The sequence below is a fragment of the Crocuta crocuta genome, unplaced genomic scaffold (assembly GCF_008692635.1).
Source record: "Crocuta crocuta isolate KB4526 unplaced genomic scaffold, BGI_CrCroc_1.0 scaffold333, whole genome shotgun sequence".
NCBI classification, from domain to species: Eukaryota; Metazoa; Chordata; class Mammalia; order Carnivora; family Hyaenidae; genus Crocuta; species Crocuta crocuta.
Genome location: NW_027532856.1, coordinates 1,996,348 through 2,013,644, shown reverse-complemented (window position 1 = coordinate 2,013,644; position 17,297 = coordinate 1,996,348). Strand labels below are relative to the sequence as shown.

The following is a 17,297-nucleotide window of genomic DNA, read 5'->3' as shown; positions in this document are numbered from 1 at the left end:
CTATCACAGTATCTACCAAGTGATATTAAGAGTATTAAATACTTGTAAAAGCATTTAGCATGGTGCCTAATACAAATGCTTAGTAAATTACATATGTGGTTGTGTGTGTGTGCGTATGTGTAGATGTGTGTATGTGTGCATGTCCATACATGCATATACAGTGATGTGTTGCTAAATGTTAAAAACTTGCTCCATAAGAAAAAAATAGTTCTGATTTGTAGTGTTTGCTGACTATCATTATGTAAACACTCCTGCCATGGATGATTTCACATCACAATGTGACATCACTATATCCAGAGTCCGGGAGAAATGTACATAACTCATTCTCACTAGCCACTGTGAACTGACTCCTACATGCCACTGAATATTACCCACATAGTCATACATTACAAAACTCAATTATTTTTGAGTATATGTGAATGTGTTTACCTGTGTGTAGTGTGTATGTGCGCGCATGCATGTGTGCATGTATATACAACCAAAACACACAGAAAAAGACCTGGAGAGATATCAGATACATGACAGGGTTTTCGCTGGGGCAAGAAATGGTACAGGGTAGGAGGAGAAGGATAAATGGAACTCTTGTTTTATCCACATTCATTGACTTGTTCACCTTCTACTTACGTATTTATTGGGTCAAATATTTATATAGAATAATATTTATAGGGTAAGTATTTTTTCTTATTTACTCTGATATACTCTATCACCAAAAACAGTATGTTCTCACTAACATTTACATTAAGCTTCAATATGATATAAACAGTTATATTAGATGTCATATCACACACACACATGTGCAACTGCACACAAACACACACCTTCTGAAAAATATACAACTTACTTTGGCTTCAGTTTCTCCCCTATGAAGCGTATAGAGATGATGGACAGCACTTTGTGATGAAGACCAAGGATGAGTCAGAATTTGGAAGACATGAAAGTCATGGCCAAGGGTGTCTGTTGTAACTAGAAGCATTCCTAAAGGACACACCAAAAAGAGAGTAAAAATAAAAACAATTATGTATGTTGGTGAAATATTTTCCACAAATATTCATTATGCTTTAAAACATTACCGAAGGAAAAAATTGCCAAAGATGTAAAAAACTTCATCCAATAAAAAAATTAATACCCCGTACCTTTTTCCTGTATGAACACAAAATCTTAACGCTGTTATCTGTATACAAGCATAGTGAGGATACTAGATGTAAAGGTTTTATGAGGTTCCTGTACAACTAGTAGGGAAAAGTTTATGGAGAGTTCACAAGCATTTTAAAATAGCAAACCTGAAAACAAAGAATGTGAAAATGACTTCTCTCCATGGAACTAAAACCTGCTCCCACTTTTTGCCACTTCTCAAAACCTGAATTTTAAGTTTCAATTTATCTACTGATACTCTACTTAATTTATCAGTTTAAAAACATGTCTCTACCCTGGTATAATATTTATTCATACTGCCAACAGTTTCTCACAGAGCAAGTTTTTTATTTTGATGAAATGTCATACCTAAGAATTCTTTGCCTAATCCAAGCTTACAAAAATTCTGTTTTCTTGTCAAAATTTCATAGTTCTATATTTTGCATATAGGTCTATCATTTGTTTTAATTTTTGTATAAAGCGTGAGGTATCAGACAAATTAACTTTTTTTTGCAAACAATGTCCAATTGTCCTAGCAAGATTTCTTTCTTTTTTTTTTTTTATGTTTTATTTATTTCTAGGAGAGAGAGAGAGAGAGCGTGAGCAGGGGAGGGTCAGAGAGAGAGGGAGTCACAGACTGAAACAGGCTCCAGACTCTGAGCTGGCAGTCAGCACAGAGCCCGACGCGGGGCTCGAACCCACGAACCACGAGTACATGATCTAAGCGAAAGTCGGACGCTTAACCGACTAAGCCACCCAGGCGCCCCCTAGCAAGATTTCTTAAAGGGAATATTCTTTACCCACTGAGTTCTTTATCCTTTATTCTTTATCCATTATCAACTTGCCAAAGATCAACTAGCTGTATCTGCATAGGTCTTCTCCTGGAAATATTATTCTAGTCCATCATTTTCTGTGTTTATACTTTCATTAATACCACACTTGCCTGATTACCATAACTATATCAAATCTTGAAATCAGATAAGAACTTTTTTTTCAACATTATTTTGGCTATTCCATTTCCTTTTCAAACACAAAATCAGATGTTTTTAATTTTTTTTTTTTAATTTTAGAGAAAGCACATGAGTGCAGAGAGGGGCAGAGGCAGAGAGAGAGGATCTCAAGTACTCCTTGCTCAGCACAGAGCCGGATGAGACACTTCATCTCACAATGCTGGGATCACGGCCTGAGCTGAAATCAAGAGTCAGACGTTCAACCAACTGAGCCACTCTGGCACCCCAAAATCAGAATTTTGATATAAAAAATTCCTAGGAATTTGGGGGAAGATATTTAGTAAATAAATCAAAATGAAGGTGATGAACATCTTAACAATATTGAGTGTTGTGCTCTATGAACACTTTATATTACTTGATATGTCTTCTTTGACTTCTTTTTTTCTTATTGAGCACATAAATTATATATATTTTTTTCTTGAATCCATTATAAATGGTACTCTTTATATTATCTCAATTGTCAATTTTTCCCTGCTGGTATATAGATAGTGGGCATTTTTTTTTTTTATATTGACTGTATATTCTGCCAGTTCTAGTAAGGGCTTTTTGTAGATTATGTGGATTTTTCTTTACAGACTATCATGTAGTATGTGAATAGACATAATTTGATTTTTTTTCTTTCCAAACTACATGCCTTTTATTTTTCTTCACTGACTACACTACTGAGGAAAACAGGAGTGGGGAGAAGCAATATTCATGCCTTCCAAATTTTAGGAGAAAGCATTCAATCTTTAAGTATGATGTTAGCTGTAGATGTTTTATAAATACTTTCTATCAAGTTAAGGATGTTCCTTTCTATTCCTAATTTGTTGATAGTTTTTATAACGAATAAATATTGAATTGTGTCCAGTGTCTTACACCTGTAACATGATGTGATATTTTTTCTTTACTCAATTAACATGGTGATTTTTAGTAAATGAATGATAAGCAAATGTCAAACAAGACTTGCATTTCTAGGATAAACTCCATCTGGTAAAAATTCTTTATTATATGCTGCTGGATTCAGTTAGCTAATGTTTTAAGATTTGCATGACTATTCCTGAGGGTTACTGGTTTGTAGCTTTCTAATCACGTATTTGTCTGTTTTCAGTATCAGCCAAAGTTGGTCACATTGTGAAACTGAAGACAGAGACTACAGAAAGCTGCTATTATTTTCTACTTAAATACTCAGTAGAATTTGCCACTAAAACTATGTGGGCCCTTTTATTTTAACACTTTTAAATATTTTTATTTAATTTCTTTGTAATTTAAATTTTAGTATTTTAAATGTAAAATTGGGGAGACTTAATTTAAATGGGTGAATTACTTTCTGTAACTCAAGGAAATGGCCTTTATTAATTATCTGTAAGGTCTTTGGTGATGTCCCCTTTTTCAATGAGGTTATCAACAATTTGTCTTCCCTCTTTTTTTCTTGGTCATTCTACCTAGATGTTTTCAAGGAAATCTATTCTGAGTGTCACTGATTTCCTGATTTCTTTTTTCAATGTGTGCTTTCTTCTATCTTCCTCCTTCTGCTATTAGTATCTTCTGCTACTTTATTCTCCTTGCTTTAGTTTTATTTGCTCTTTCTTTTTTTCTGTTTTAAAGTGGAAGCTTAGATTACTGTTTCAGGAACCTTCTTCAGAGTAAGCATATACTGGTATCAACTTCCCTGTAAACCTGAATTTCAAAATTTTGATACATTGTCTTTTCTTCTGCATTCAGTTCTAAAGGTTTTCTAGATATTTCCTCTTTTACTCATGGAATTATTTAAAGATATATTGTTCATTTTTCTAAGTATTTGGGTATTTTTCAGGTATCTTTCACATACTGATTTTTAGTTTAATTCCATGATGACAAGGAATTTGTTAAACCTTGTTCTATATCTGAGAAGAGATTGCAGTGACTGTTCCATATATATTTGAAACACCTGAAGTAAACAGGTCAGTTAATTCGAGTTTACTGATAGTGTTGTTAGGATCTTCAATATCCTTACTGACTGCCTGCTGTCATGTTCTATTATTGAATACAACTGAACATCTCCAAGTATAATTGTGGATATGTTTTTTTTTAATATAGACTCCCTAAATTTTAGACTTTTTTTTAGGTTCATGCACATTTAGTATTCTTTTTTTTTAATGTTTTATTTATTTCTAGGAGAGAGAGAGAGAGACAGCGTGAGCAGGGGAGGGTTAGAGAGAGAGGGAGTCACAGACTCTGAAACAGGCTCCAGGCTCTGAGCTGGCAGTCAGCACAGAGCCCGACGCGGGGCTCGAACCCACGAACCGCGAGATCATGACCTAAGCGAAAGTCGGATGCTTAACCGACTAAGCCACCCAGGCACCCCACACATTTAGTATTCTTATGACTTCTTGGTGAACTGCCTCTTTTATCATGATGTCCCATTTTAACCCTGGTATTTTTCTTGTTCTGAAGTCTACTTTTTCTGATACTGATATCATTACTCTAGCTTTGTTTTGACTGAGGCATGGCATATACTTCTCCATTCTTTCTCTTTTATAATAATATATTTGTATTTAAAAGGTGGCTCAGTTGGTTGAGTGTCCAACTTCAGCTCAAGGAATGATCTTGTAGTTCGTGGGTTTGAGCCCTGTGTTGGGCTCTGGAGCCTGCTTTAGATTCTGTGTCTCCCTCTCTCAGCCCCTCCCCTACTTGTGTCTGTCTGTCTCTCTCTCTCAAAAATAAACATTAAAAAATGACTTTGTTTTAGATAATAATTGAGGTCTAATTTGTTTGTTTGTTTGTTTGTTTTAAATCCAATTCTGGACTTTTAAATCGTGTTTGCAGTTCATTCACATTTACCCTAATGTACTGGTTGAGTTTACAGCTACCATTTTATTATTTTTTATTATTTTTCTGATGGTTTCCTTGTTTTTATTCTTTGTTTCTCTATTCTTGCTTCCTTCCCTTTTTCTACATGATTTCAATATTTTTAATATCCAATTTTAATTGTTCGATTTCCTCTTTATCTCTCTTTAAGCTTCTATTAGTTGTTCCAGGAACTATAATACACATATCTAAATTTGTGCATGTTTGTTTATATTTTGTCCAGAATTTATATTTGTTTTCTGTGGAAAGAATGGTTTGTTAGTTTACTCTTCTGTGCCGGAAGCAGAATCACATTTTTAACTCCCAAACTTTTCTCTGTTGAAAAAACTATATGCAAGAATATTAAGTACTAGTGGGAAGATAAGGTAATCGCTTAAATAGAAAGATGAAGTATATCTAAGTTTGCTACTTACTTGGGTAATAAAAGGTATAGTTTTTGTCATTACGTTAAATTAAAAAACACCATACTAGATGCCTGTTTCCAAGGGAATACATTTTAGAGGACAAAAAAAGTGTCATTATTGAGATCTACTTGAAATGTATAACGGTTTATATAACATTGCGTCCCACCCTGCAACCAGCTACGATCAAGAAGTCACTGACATACTTTATACTCTGTCCATCTTATTGTTGCTACCTGACCAACAAATTTCTAAGGTTGGTCATGAATGCTTAGTTGTCCTTTTGTGAAAAATATTTCTTCACTCCTACTTTTTGCTGAGTTATACCAACTCTGAATTATCACAATTCTGCTACTATGTTCTGATATCACTTTTCCACTACAAAACTTTTTTCTGCACATGATAAACAATTCAACTGAAACATTCTGACAGGAAAATGATGAGCTTATATTTATAATACAAGTAAATGACTCACCTACAGAAGATAAACTTCATTTCTTTTAGAATCATACCAATATTTTACTCACAATAAGCACTCTAATAAAAGTCATATCAAGACGATGTTGTCTCACATGTGAATGATAATCAGAAACGAATGCTTTTCAATATGCTCCTAGCTTTTCAGCATCTGCCTGGTTTCTAATATGTAAAACGAATTCAGATTTTTAGAGAAATGGGCCATTGAAAATTTATTATCTATTGTGTATCCTATCCCAAAAGGTTTTTTTTTTTCCCACTTCCTCATGTAAATGTGGCTTCTGTAATCCACCAATGAGCTTGCTTTTTTTTGACAAAACTTTAAAATAGTAAAAAAGAAATAAAAATAAGAGATCAGAGAGGAAAAGAAGAAATAAGTAACTAGTATAGTACTATATAATCATGTGTTTTCATTTATAATTTCCTCTTTTGCACACATTCTGCTGGGAGAAATGACAAGCTTTTTTTTTTTTTTTCTAGAAAACAAGTTAAAAAGCAGATATACATAAAAGGAAAAACTCGTACAGAGTAGACTGTGGCTTAAGAACTATTTATGCAGCATCAGAAGACTAAACCAGACTCTGGCCTGGCCATAAACTAAACCCACGCCCCAAATGAGGTGCCAAGCCACAAAAAGCATTTGCGTCATCTGGGAATACAAGGAAAAGAAGGACTTCTAATTATAGGGCCTGGAAGCGGAAGCTTAGAGTGATTAGCTGTTTAGGCGCTGCTGTGTGTTTATCTGGAAGTTTCCTCTCCCTCACTCTCAGCCTCAAGTTTGATAGATGAGCATTAGCATTCGAGGGTGGAGACTGAAGCTACTGATGGTACATGGCGTTCTCCAAAATCTGAGGTAGCTGGAGACTGAACATTAAGGCTTTTGTGGCCTCATAAGAACATAAATCTTTTCAACTGGGCGTCAGCTGGTTAGCCCAAAAGGCAAAATTAAAGAGTAGCAAACCTCCACTGGGGATATGTTATAAAATCTTGGAAACATGAGTAGGTAGGTCTTTTTTACCATATCCTATTTATAACACCTCCCTAATTGTACAGTTATCACGTGCACACATATGAATTGGAAAACAAATTATGACCTATTCACACTTTCCTACAAAAAGAGATATAAACACTAATATGCTGGAGTAAATGGAAATCCATACAGGAAACCAAAATATATCAGTCATTAATTTTAAATTTGGTATTAATTCTTATGAATTTAATACCTCCCCATTAGTACACGTACAGATTAAAAACTTACATATTATTTAATTATCTTTAAAAGTTACTAATCCAGGGGCACCAGGGCAGGTCTGTCGGTTAAGCCTCTGACTATTGATTTCAGCTCAGGTCATGATCTCACAGTTCATGGGTTGGAGCCCCATGTCAGGCTCTGTACTGACAGCGCAAAATCCGCTTGGGATTCTCTGTCTCCCTCTCTCTCTGTCCCTCCCCCTGTCTCTATCTCTCTCTTTCTCTCAAAATAAATAAACAAACAAACAAACATAAAAAATAAAGTTACTAGTCCAATTTGTAAACAAAAGCAGAGAAACAGAACCCTAGTACTGATCAAAATCTTTTAGGTCTTCAAATTACATAAAATCACAGTAAGAGCCTATTAAAGTCTGATTAACAAAACTTTAAAGTGAATGTGAATACCTGAAAACAATGGTCTCAAAATCTCCCTATGGACAGCAACAGTGTTAGCACATTTCTTAAGTTGCTTAAAGATGTGGATAATCAAACTCATCACTGTATATTTCTACATTTGTGGCCCAGGATATATTAAAAGTCTTTCTAAAATTTAAGCTCAAAAACACTGTGAAAGGCACTGAAGTATACACTGTCAAACACATAAAAGACATGATTCATTTTATCCCTTCTGAAAGTTACATGTATAATCAAGATAAATTAATAATAATAAAGTATGTAATAAAGTTACATAATAATCAAGATAAATTAAACCAAAGTCTCTGATATGGTTCTTACCAATTTGTTCCATGTGGGAAAAACTACAATCATAATTGAGTTTCTAGCTCACTCATTTTATAGCTNCAGCGCAAAATCCGCTTGGGATTCTCTGTCTCCCTCTCTCTCTGTCCCTCCCCCTGTCTCTATCTCTCTCTTTCTCTCAAAATAAATAAACAAACAAACAAACATAAAAAATAAAGTTACTAGTCCAATTTGTAAACAAAAGCAGAGAAACAGAACCCTAGTACTGATCAAAATCTTTTAGGTCTTCAAATTACATAAAATCACAGTAAGAGCCTATTAAAGTCTGATTAACAAAACTTTAAAGTGAATGTGAATACCTGAAAACAATGGTCTCAAAATCTCCCTATGGACAGCAACAGTGTTAGCACATTTCTTAAGTTGCTTAAAGATGTGGATAATCAAACTCATCACTGTATATTTCTACATTTGTGGCCCAGGATATATTAAAAGTCTTTCTAAAATTTAAGCTCAAAAACACTGTGAAAGGCACTGAAGTATACACTGTCAAACACATAAAAGACATGATTCATTTTATCCCTTCTGAAAGTTACATGTATCTATAATCAAGATAAATTAAACCAAAGTCTCTGATATGGTTCTTACCAATTTGTTCCATGTGGGAAAAACTACAATCATAATTGAGTTTCTAGCTCACTCATTTTATAGCTTACTATTTCTATCCTCTTGCGTTTTTAGGAGTTTCAAAGTTAAGTGTCCTAACATCTTTATTTGAATACCTTGTTTTCTTTCTTTCACTTTGCATCATATTCAGAGTTCTGAAGACATCTTTGGCCATATCTATTGGGTTTTTGTATTAAATATTCTAATATTATTTTAAATGGTCATTTCAATCAAGAGATATATAGGAACGTGCTGCATATCTATTTTTATTTTTCCAGGTGGCTAAATATATTTTTGTTCAGATTCCAGAATAGTTTCTAAGCTTCATTAATCTTTACTAATATATAATTTATGTACAATAAGTCTACTCATTTTACTACAGTTTGATGAGTATGACAAGTATATACACCTAGGCTACTGCCATTAAGATAGAGCAGATGTGATAAAATCATCTTGTGTCCACCTGCAGTCCATCCCATCCCCACTGTCTGGCCCCTGGGAACCACTCACTGGCTTTCTGCCATTATGAATTAATATTGCCTATTTTAGAATTTCATGTAAATAGAGTCACACAATATCTTATTAAGCCTACTACTGCAGGTAGCAGTACTACTTCATTTATATTACTAGACAGCATTCCATTCTAATGATACATGATAATTTATACATCCATTCAGCAGTTATTTCTAATTTTAGGATATTATGAAAAAAACTTCCAGTAAGATTCAAAACAAGTCTCTATGTGAACATATGTTTTTATTTTTCTTAGGTGAATATTTAGGAGTAGAATTGCTAGCTTATATGTATGTTTAACTTGATTAAGAAAAAAACTGTGAAAATGTTTATCTAAAGCAGCTGTACCGTTTTAACTTTCCCACAAGCCCCGAAACTCATAAATATTTGGTACTGTCAGTCTTTCAAAACCTTAATCATTTCAGTGAGTATTTGATGATTTCTTATGGTTTTAGTATGCCATAATCCTTGGTGATTGGTGATGTTGAACAGCTTTTCATGTATTAAGGCTATTTGCATATTTTCTTTTGTGACACGACCATTCAAATCTTTTGTCTATTTTTAACTGTTTTGTCTTTTCATTACATATATATTTATGTATACGATTATATGTATATACAAGCTATGCATATATGATATTTTCTCCCACTTTATGGTATCCCACTTCATTTTCCTAACAATATCTTTCCCAAGGTCTTTAATTTAATGAAGACCGATTTTATGGTTTGTGTTTTTGATATCCTAGGTAAATGTCTTTCTTTATCACTCCTGGGTCACAATGATATAACCTTTTGTTTTATTTTTGAAGAATTATAGTTTAAGCTTTTAAATTAAGTCTATGACCAACTTAATTTCTGTGCATGACATTAAGTAAAAGTTTCTTTTTTTCCCCAAGTGGATTTCCCAGTTGCTACAGCCACGTTTGGTCAGACAACTATACTATCCACATTGAATCACCTACTATTTTGGTCAAATATCAAGTGACCATGTGTATTTAATCAATTTCTGGATTCCATTCCATCCATCTGTAACTATATTTGCCCAAAACCAACCTCTCTAGATTACTGTACATTTAGAGCAGGTCAGATATTTAGGCAGTTTCAGCATTCAAAATTCACTCACCTTTTTCAGAATCCTTTAAATTTCTATATAATTTTGGAATAAGCTTGTATTGATTATTTTTGGTTTAACCATGCACTTTTAATAAAGTTAACCATTAATGAATAATATTAACACAAAACACTAGTAAGATATCAAGGCATTAAAGTGATTAAATATTTTTAGAAAATAATTTTCTTTCATAATTGAGTGGCTTTTCTTACCCTGTCATATTGTATATCACAATGTGGAGGGTCACTGTGATGGCAAAAATGTAAAATTTTTAGATAAAGTAGATGAATTGGGAAGATAAGGAAGTATGGATTGGGAAGATTAATTTGACTCCTATATTTATTCAGGAAAACAACATATCATACAATTTCAGAGTTTTAGAACTCTAAGGGCCTTGGAAATAGCATGTCTTCTAGGGCCAGATGACTTCCCAGGGGAATTCTACCAAATATTTAAAGAAGAGTTACTACTTATGTTTTTCAAGCTGTTCCAAAAATGGAAATGGAAGAAAAACTTCCAAATCCATTCTATGAGGCCAGTAATACCTTAATTCCAAAACCAGACAAAGACCCCAGTAAAAAGGAGAATTACAGACCAATCTCCATGATGAACATGGTTGCAAAAATTATCAACAAGATACTAGCAAACTGAATCCAACAATACATTAAAAGAATTATTCACCATGATCAAGTTGGATTTATTCCTGGGCTGCAGGGATGGTTCAATGCCTGCAAGTCAATCGACGTGATACATCAGATTAATAAAAGGATAAGAACTACATGATCCTCTCTAGATGCAGTAAAAGCATTTGACAAAGTATAGCATCCTTCTTGATAAAAACCCTCAAGAAAGCATGATAGAAGGAACATTCCCCCAGATCATACAAGCTGTATATGAAAGACCCACAGTTAACATTGTCCTCAATGGGGAAAAACTAAAAGCTTTCCCCCTAAGGTCAGAAACATGACAAGGATGTCCACTCTCACCACTGCTGTTCAACATAGTGTTGGAAGTCCTTGCTTCAGCAATCAGACAACAAATAGAAATAAAAGGCATCCAAACTGGCAAGGAAGAAGTCAAACTTTCACTCTTCGAAGATGACATGATATTCTATGTGGAAAACCCAAAAGACTCCACCAAAAAACTGTTAGAACTGATACATGAATTCAGCAAAGCTGCAGGATATCAAATCAACATACACAAATCAGCTGAATTCTATACACCAATAATGAAGCAGCAGGAAGAGAAATCAAGGAATCGATCTCATTTACAATTGCACCAAAACCGATAAAATACCTAGGAATAAACCTAACCAAAGATGTAAAAGATCTATATGCCAAAAAACTATAGAAAGCTTATGAAAGAAACTGAAGAAGACACAAAGAAATGGAGAAAACATTCCATGTTCATGGATCAGAAAACGAATATTGTTAAAATGCCTATACTACCCAAAGCAATCTACACATTCAGTGCAATCTCTATCAAAATAACACCAGCATTCTTCACAAAGCTGGAACAAACAATTCTAAAATTTGTATGGAACCAGAAAAGGCCCTGAATAGCCAAAGCAATCCTGAAAAAGAAAACCAAAACTAGAGAGGTATCACTAACTCTGGACTTCTAGACATATTACAAAGCTGTAATCATCAAGACAGTATGGTACTGGCATGAAAACAGACACACAGATCAATGGAATAGAATAGAGAACCCAGAAATGGACCCACAAATCTATGGCCAACTAATCTTTGACAAAGCAGGAAAGAATATCTAATGGAAAAAAGACAGTCTCTTCAGCAAACAGTGTTGGGAAAACTGGACAGTGACAAGCAGAAGAATGAACCTGGACCACTTTCTTACCCCATACACAAAATAAACTCAAAATGGATGAAAGACATAAATGTAAGACAGGAAACCATCAAAATCCTATTGAAGAAAACAAGGAACAATTCTTTGACCTCAGCTGCAGCAACTTCTTACTAGGCAAAGGAGACAAAAGGAAAAATGAACTATTGGAATCTAAACAAGATAAAAAGCTTCTGAACAGCGAAGGAAACAATCAACAAAACTAAAAGGCTACTTTCAGAATGGAAGAAGATATTTGCAAATCACTTGCTGGAAAAATGGTTAGTATCCAAAATCTACAAAGAACTTATCAAACTCAACACCCAAAAAACATATAATCCAGTGAAGAAATGGGCTAAACACACGAAGAGGCACTTTTGCAAAGAAGACATCCAGATAACTAACAGACATATGAAAAGATGCTCAACATCACTCATCATCAGGGAAATACAAATCAAAACCACAATGACATAGATACCACCTCACACCTGTCAGAATGGCTAAAATTAACAACTCAGGAAACAACAGATACTGGAGAGGATGCAGAGGAAGGGAAACCCTTTTGTACTGCTAGTGGAAATGCAAACTGGTGCAGCCACTATGGGAAACAGTATGGAGGTTCCTCAAAAACTTAAAAATAGACCTATCCTACAACCCAGCAATTTCACTACTCTTTTTATCCAAAGGATACAAAAATGTTGATTTGAAGGGGCACATGCACCCTAATATTTATAGCAGTGCTATCAGCAACAGCCAAATTATGGAAAGAACCCAAATGTTCATCAACTGACAAATGGGTAAAGAAGATGTGGGGGGGGGGGTGTGCGTGCACATGCGCGCGCACACACACACACTGGAATATTACTTGGTGCACAAAAAGAATGAAATCTTGCCATCTGCAACAACATGGTGGAACTAGAGTATATCATGGTAAGCAAAATAAGTCGGTCAGAGAAAGATAAATATTGTATGATTTCACTCATATGTGGAATTTAAGAAACAAAATAGATGAACACAGGGGAAGAGAAGGAAAAATAAGATAAAAACTGAGAGGGAGGCAAACCGTAATAGACTCTTAAATACAGAGAACAAACTGAGGGCTGCTGGAGGGGAGGTGAGTGGGAGGATGAGTAAATGGGTGATGGGCATTAAGGAGGGCACTTGTTGGGATTAGCACTAGGTGTTATATGTAAGTGATGAATCAGTAAATTCTACCCCTGAAACCAATGCTACACTATATGTTAACTAACTTGAATTTAAGGAGGGCATTTGTTGGGATGAGCAATGGGTATTATATGTAAGTGAGGAATCATGAAATTCTACTCCTGAAACCACTATTACACTGTATGTTAACTAATTTGGATTTTTAAAAGAAATTTTTAGTGCCAACCATTACATTAAAAAAGAAAAAAGTAGGGTGCCTGGGTGGCTCAGTTGGTTAAGCGGCCAACTTCAGCTCAGGTCATGATCTCGCAGTTCATGAGTTTGAGTCCCACACCGGGCGCTGTGCTGAAACCTCAGAGCCTGGAGCCTGCTTCAGATTCTGTGTCTCCCTCTCTCTGCCCCTCCCCAGCTCTCAGTCTATCTGTCTCTCTCAAAAATAAATAAAGTTAAAAAGAAAAAAAGTAAAAGGGCTTAAAAAAGTCTTGAAAAAAACAGTATGCCTGACTTCAATTAAAGATATAACTGAAGCCCATAGACAACAAGAAAACCAAATTTAAAAGTCTAAAGATAAAAGTGTTAATTTTTGTTGTCCCTTATTATGTACCAACACAACCCTACTATCCTCAAAGACAAATTATAAACATACACACACACACACACACACACACAGAGCTATCACATACAATCACTGTTAAAAAGTTCAAAATAGGCCAACAGACACATGAAACGATGCTCAACATCCCTCCTCATCAGGGAAATACAAATCAAAACCACACTGAGATACCACCTCACGCCAGTCAGAGTGGCTAAAATGAGCAAATCAGAGAACTCGAGATGCTGGCGAGGATGTGGAGAAACGGGCACCCTCCTACACTGTTGGTGGGAATGTAAACTGGTACAGCCCCTCTGGAAAACAGTGTGGAGGTTCCTCAGGAAACTAACAATAGAACTCCCCTATGACCCAGCAATAGCACTGCTAGGAATTTACCCAAGGGATACAGAAATGCTGATGCATAGGAGCACATGTACCCCAATGTTCATAGCAGCACTCTCCACAATAGCTAAAACATGGAAAGAGCCTAAGTGTCCATCAACAGATGAATGGATCAAGAAGATGTGGTTTATCTATACCATGGAATACTACATGGCAATGAGAAACAATGAAATCTGGCCATGTGTAGCAACATGGATGGACCTTGAGGGTGTTATGCTGAGCGAAATAAGTCAGGCAGAGAAGGACAAATATCATATGTTTGCACGTATAGGAGGATTAGGAGGAACTTGACGGAGGAACAAGGGGGAGAAGAAGGGCGGAAATGGTGGGGGAAAGGGAGAGAGGCAAACCATGAGAGACTCTTGAATGCTGACAAAAACTGAGGACTGATGGATGTGGGGGGGAGGGGGGATGGGCATGGAGGAGGACACTTGTGGGGATGAGCACTGAGTGTTATGTGGAAACTAATTTGACAATAAACTATTTGTAAAAAAAAAAAAAAAGTTCAAAATAAATACATTTTAAAATGAAGGTTAAAAAAATTCGGTAGACAGAGGGAAGGAAGAAAGTGAAATATGAACAAATGGCAGAAGACAGAAGAAGTAAAGAGGATGTGATGCAGGTCAGTCAGTTTAGAATAGATACTTTATGTATTTGGACTATAAAATATAACTTGAAAGGTAAATTTGGAAATTAAACATTTCCAAAAGAATGCCATTCAGTGTACTTCAGAGATGTGTAAAACAGAACATTTAAATTTTCTGGGTAGAGCTTATACGTGTGTATGTGTGTGTGTGTGTGTGTTTGTATTCACCAAGCTATATACTTAGCATTTATGCAATCTACTGCAAGCTCAATAAAAATGAAAACAAACCAAAACAAAAATAAAGGTAAGCGATAAAATTGCTGGTTTTATATAGATTGAATGGAAAGAGAGAAAAGACAGATGCTAAACGAGTAGTTAGAAAGTTAAAATCCGTGGATGAGTGGGTTAAATGGGTGACAGGCATTTAAGGGGGGCACTCTTTGGGATGAGCACTGGCTGTCACAAGTAAGAGATGGAACTCTGAAGCCAAGACTATACTGTATGTTAATTAGCTTGAGAATAAAATAATAATAATTAATAATAATACTTGTTAATGTAGGGGGAAAAGGCTGCTAATAATAATACTAATACAAAGATGGGCAAATCTTTTATGTAGAAACTACAAATTTTTATTCCAAGATGCTAAAAGATAACTAAATAAATCATCCCCCTCTGCCAAATGGACCTATAATTTCAATGCAATTCCACTAAAAATTCTAATAGGAAAAAAAAAGAAAATTAAAATCTTAACCCTATGCAGGGGGAGAGGGGTAAACACAATAAAACCAAAAAATATAGCAGCCAGAGAGGGATGTATAAGAAATACAGATACATGGTGAGGGGTCAAGAAAGAGGTCAATGAGTCTCAGATGTGTAGCCTGGCCAAATGGGTGGTCAAAGCACCACAAATCATGTGTTCCAGAGCACATTTATGACAGTATAACAGACTTCAATCAAGGTTCTAGCGGTGGAGATCAGAAACTATGTAATAGGGACACCTGACTGGCTCAGTCAGTAGATCCTGCAACTTTTCATCTCAGGGCTGTAAGTTCCAGCTCCATGTTAGTTGTAGATATTACTTAAAAAATAGAATAAAATCTTTTTTTAAAAAAGCAAGAAACTATAGAACAAAAATTACAAGATGAAAAATAAAAATTTTCATCATTTAACATTTTTATTTTGGATATATTTGCAAATATATCAAATGTCAGCAAATTACCAAGTGTCTCTGGAAATTAGGTTTCTTTACTTATCTAATCTATTTCAAAACATGACTCCTTAATTATTTTCAGAAAGAGTATTTATAAGAACAACAGCTAAACACATAACAAGTTTCTGAGCATGTAGGCATTTGTTGCACAACCTGTTTCTGTATCTATACAGACTGGTGTAATAGCTTCTTAGTCCATCAAAAAGATAGGATTTTAAAAAAGAGACAAAAACAACAACCATCAAAAACTTCCCATGAAACCATCAAAGCAACAAAAGGAAAAACCAAAAGATTAGTTCATTTTAAATTAGAGAAGAATAATTTTTTTTAATTTGTTCAATTTTACTTATTTTTGGGATAGAGTAAGACAGTGTGAGCAGGGAAGGGGCAGAGAGAGAGGGAGACACGGAATCTGAAGCAGGATCCAGACTCTGAGCTGAACTCATGAACTGTGACATCATGATTGGACTCGAAGTCGTATGTTTAACCAACTGAGCCACCCATGTGCTCCTAATTTTATTTTCTTCTATATTGTTGGTACTCTAAAGACTTTATAACACCCATTATATTAATCCTGAATACTAATATGGCCTGCTGTTTTTACATTCTCCTACTCATCCTCCATTCCACACCCAGTCCTCATCCCCATCCCTTCCTACCATAAGTACCCACCCAATTGGATATATTATATGTCCTTTGAAATATGTTTCAGGTATGTGTTTTTGAGACATATTTGCACTGCTTTCAAAGTACTGTTCAAAATAACTGATGCATGGCAAGAGTATACACAAATCTGAATGAGAACACTGAAACAAGCCTGAACCTGGGAGAGGGCTAGAGCATTCTAGAGGAGAGGAAAGCAGAAGGGACAATAAATATTCAAGTACTTCACTGCTTAACAACCACTAAAGTTGCCTTGATAAGCAAATGTTTAATTCACCCTTGGCTACTTTGCATGTATGTACTTGGCTATAGATATTCTTCTTTACATTCTTCAAAATTTAATACTGGAGTAATACTGCCATAGTTAAATCTGTTATAGGTAGCTACAGGGTTACAAGTGTGTGCATGTTTGTGTATGTGTTTACCTCACATTTTACATAGTATGCCAACGTACGTATTCACATCTTTCATCAGTTCATTTAGTGTGAATCCGGTACCTTTGCTTAATTAACTAGAAATACTATGGCAACAGTGTCAGGGAAGGAGAAGGGTTCCTCTTTAATAATGGATACGCAGAACCCAGGGCTACATTAGTACTTTCATGGGCCCTGGACAATTTTACCTTTATGGAACCCACTTCCATGAAAAATATTTACAATTATATTTTATGATTACAGTTTCTGGTTTTAAAAATATATTAAAGTATTCCATTAGCTTAAAAGTGTATTACTATTATTATTTTTTTCTTTTAAAA

The 17,297-nt window shown here is 35.0% G+C and overlaps 1 protein-coding gene across 1 annotated transcript in view; it reads right to left on the bottom strand.

Moving 5' to 3' along the window:
- BCAS3 (BCAS3 microtubule associated cell migration factor) overlaps window positions 1-17,297 on the bottom strand; it is a 586,605-nt gene that overhangs the window by 371,995 nt on the left and 197,313 nt on the right. The window contains exon 16 of the mRNA XM_077745617.1: window positions 842-975. Coding sequence (XP_077601743.1) covers window positions 842-975 — 134 coding nt within the window. The remainder of the gene's footprint in view (window positions 1-841; window positions 976-17,297) is intronic.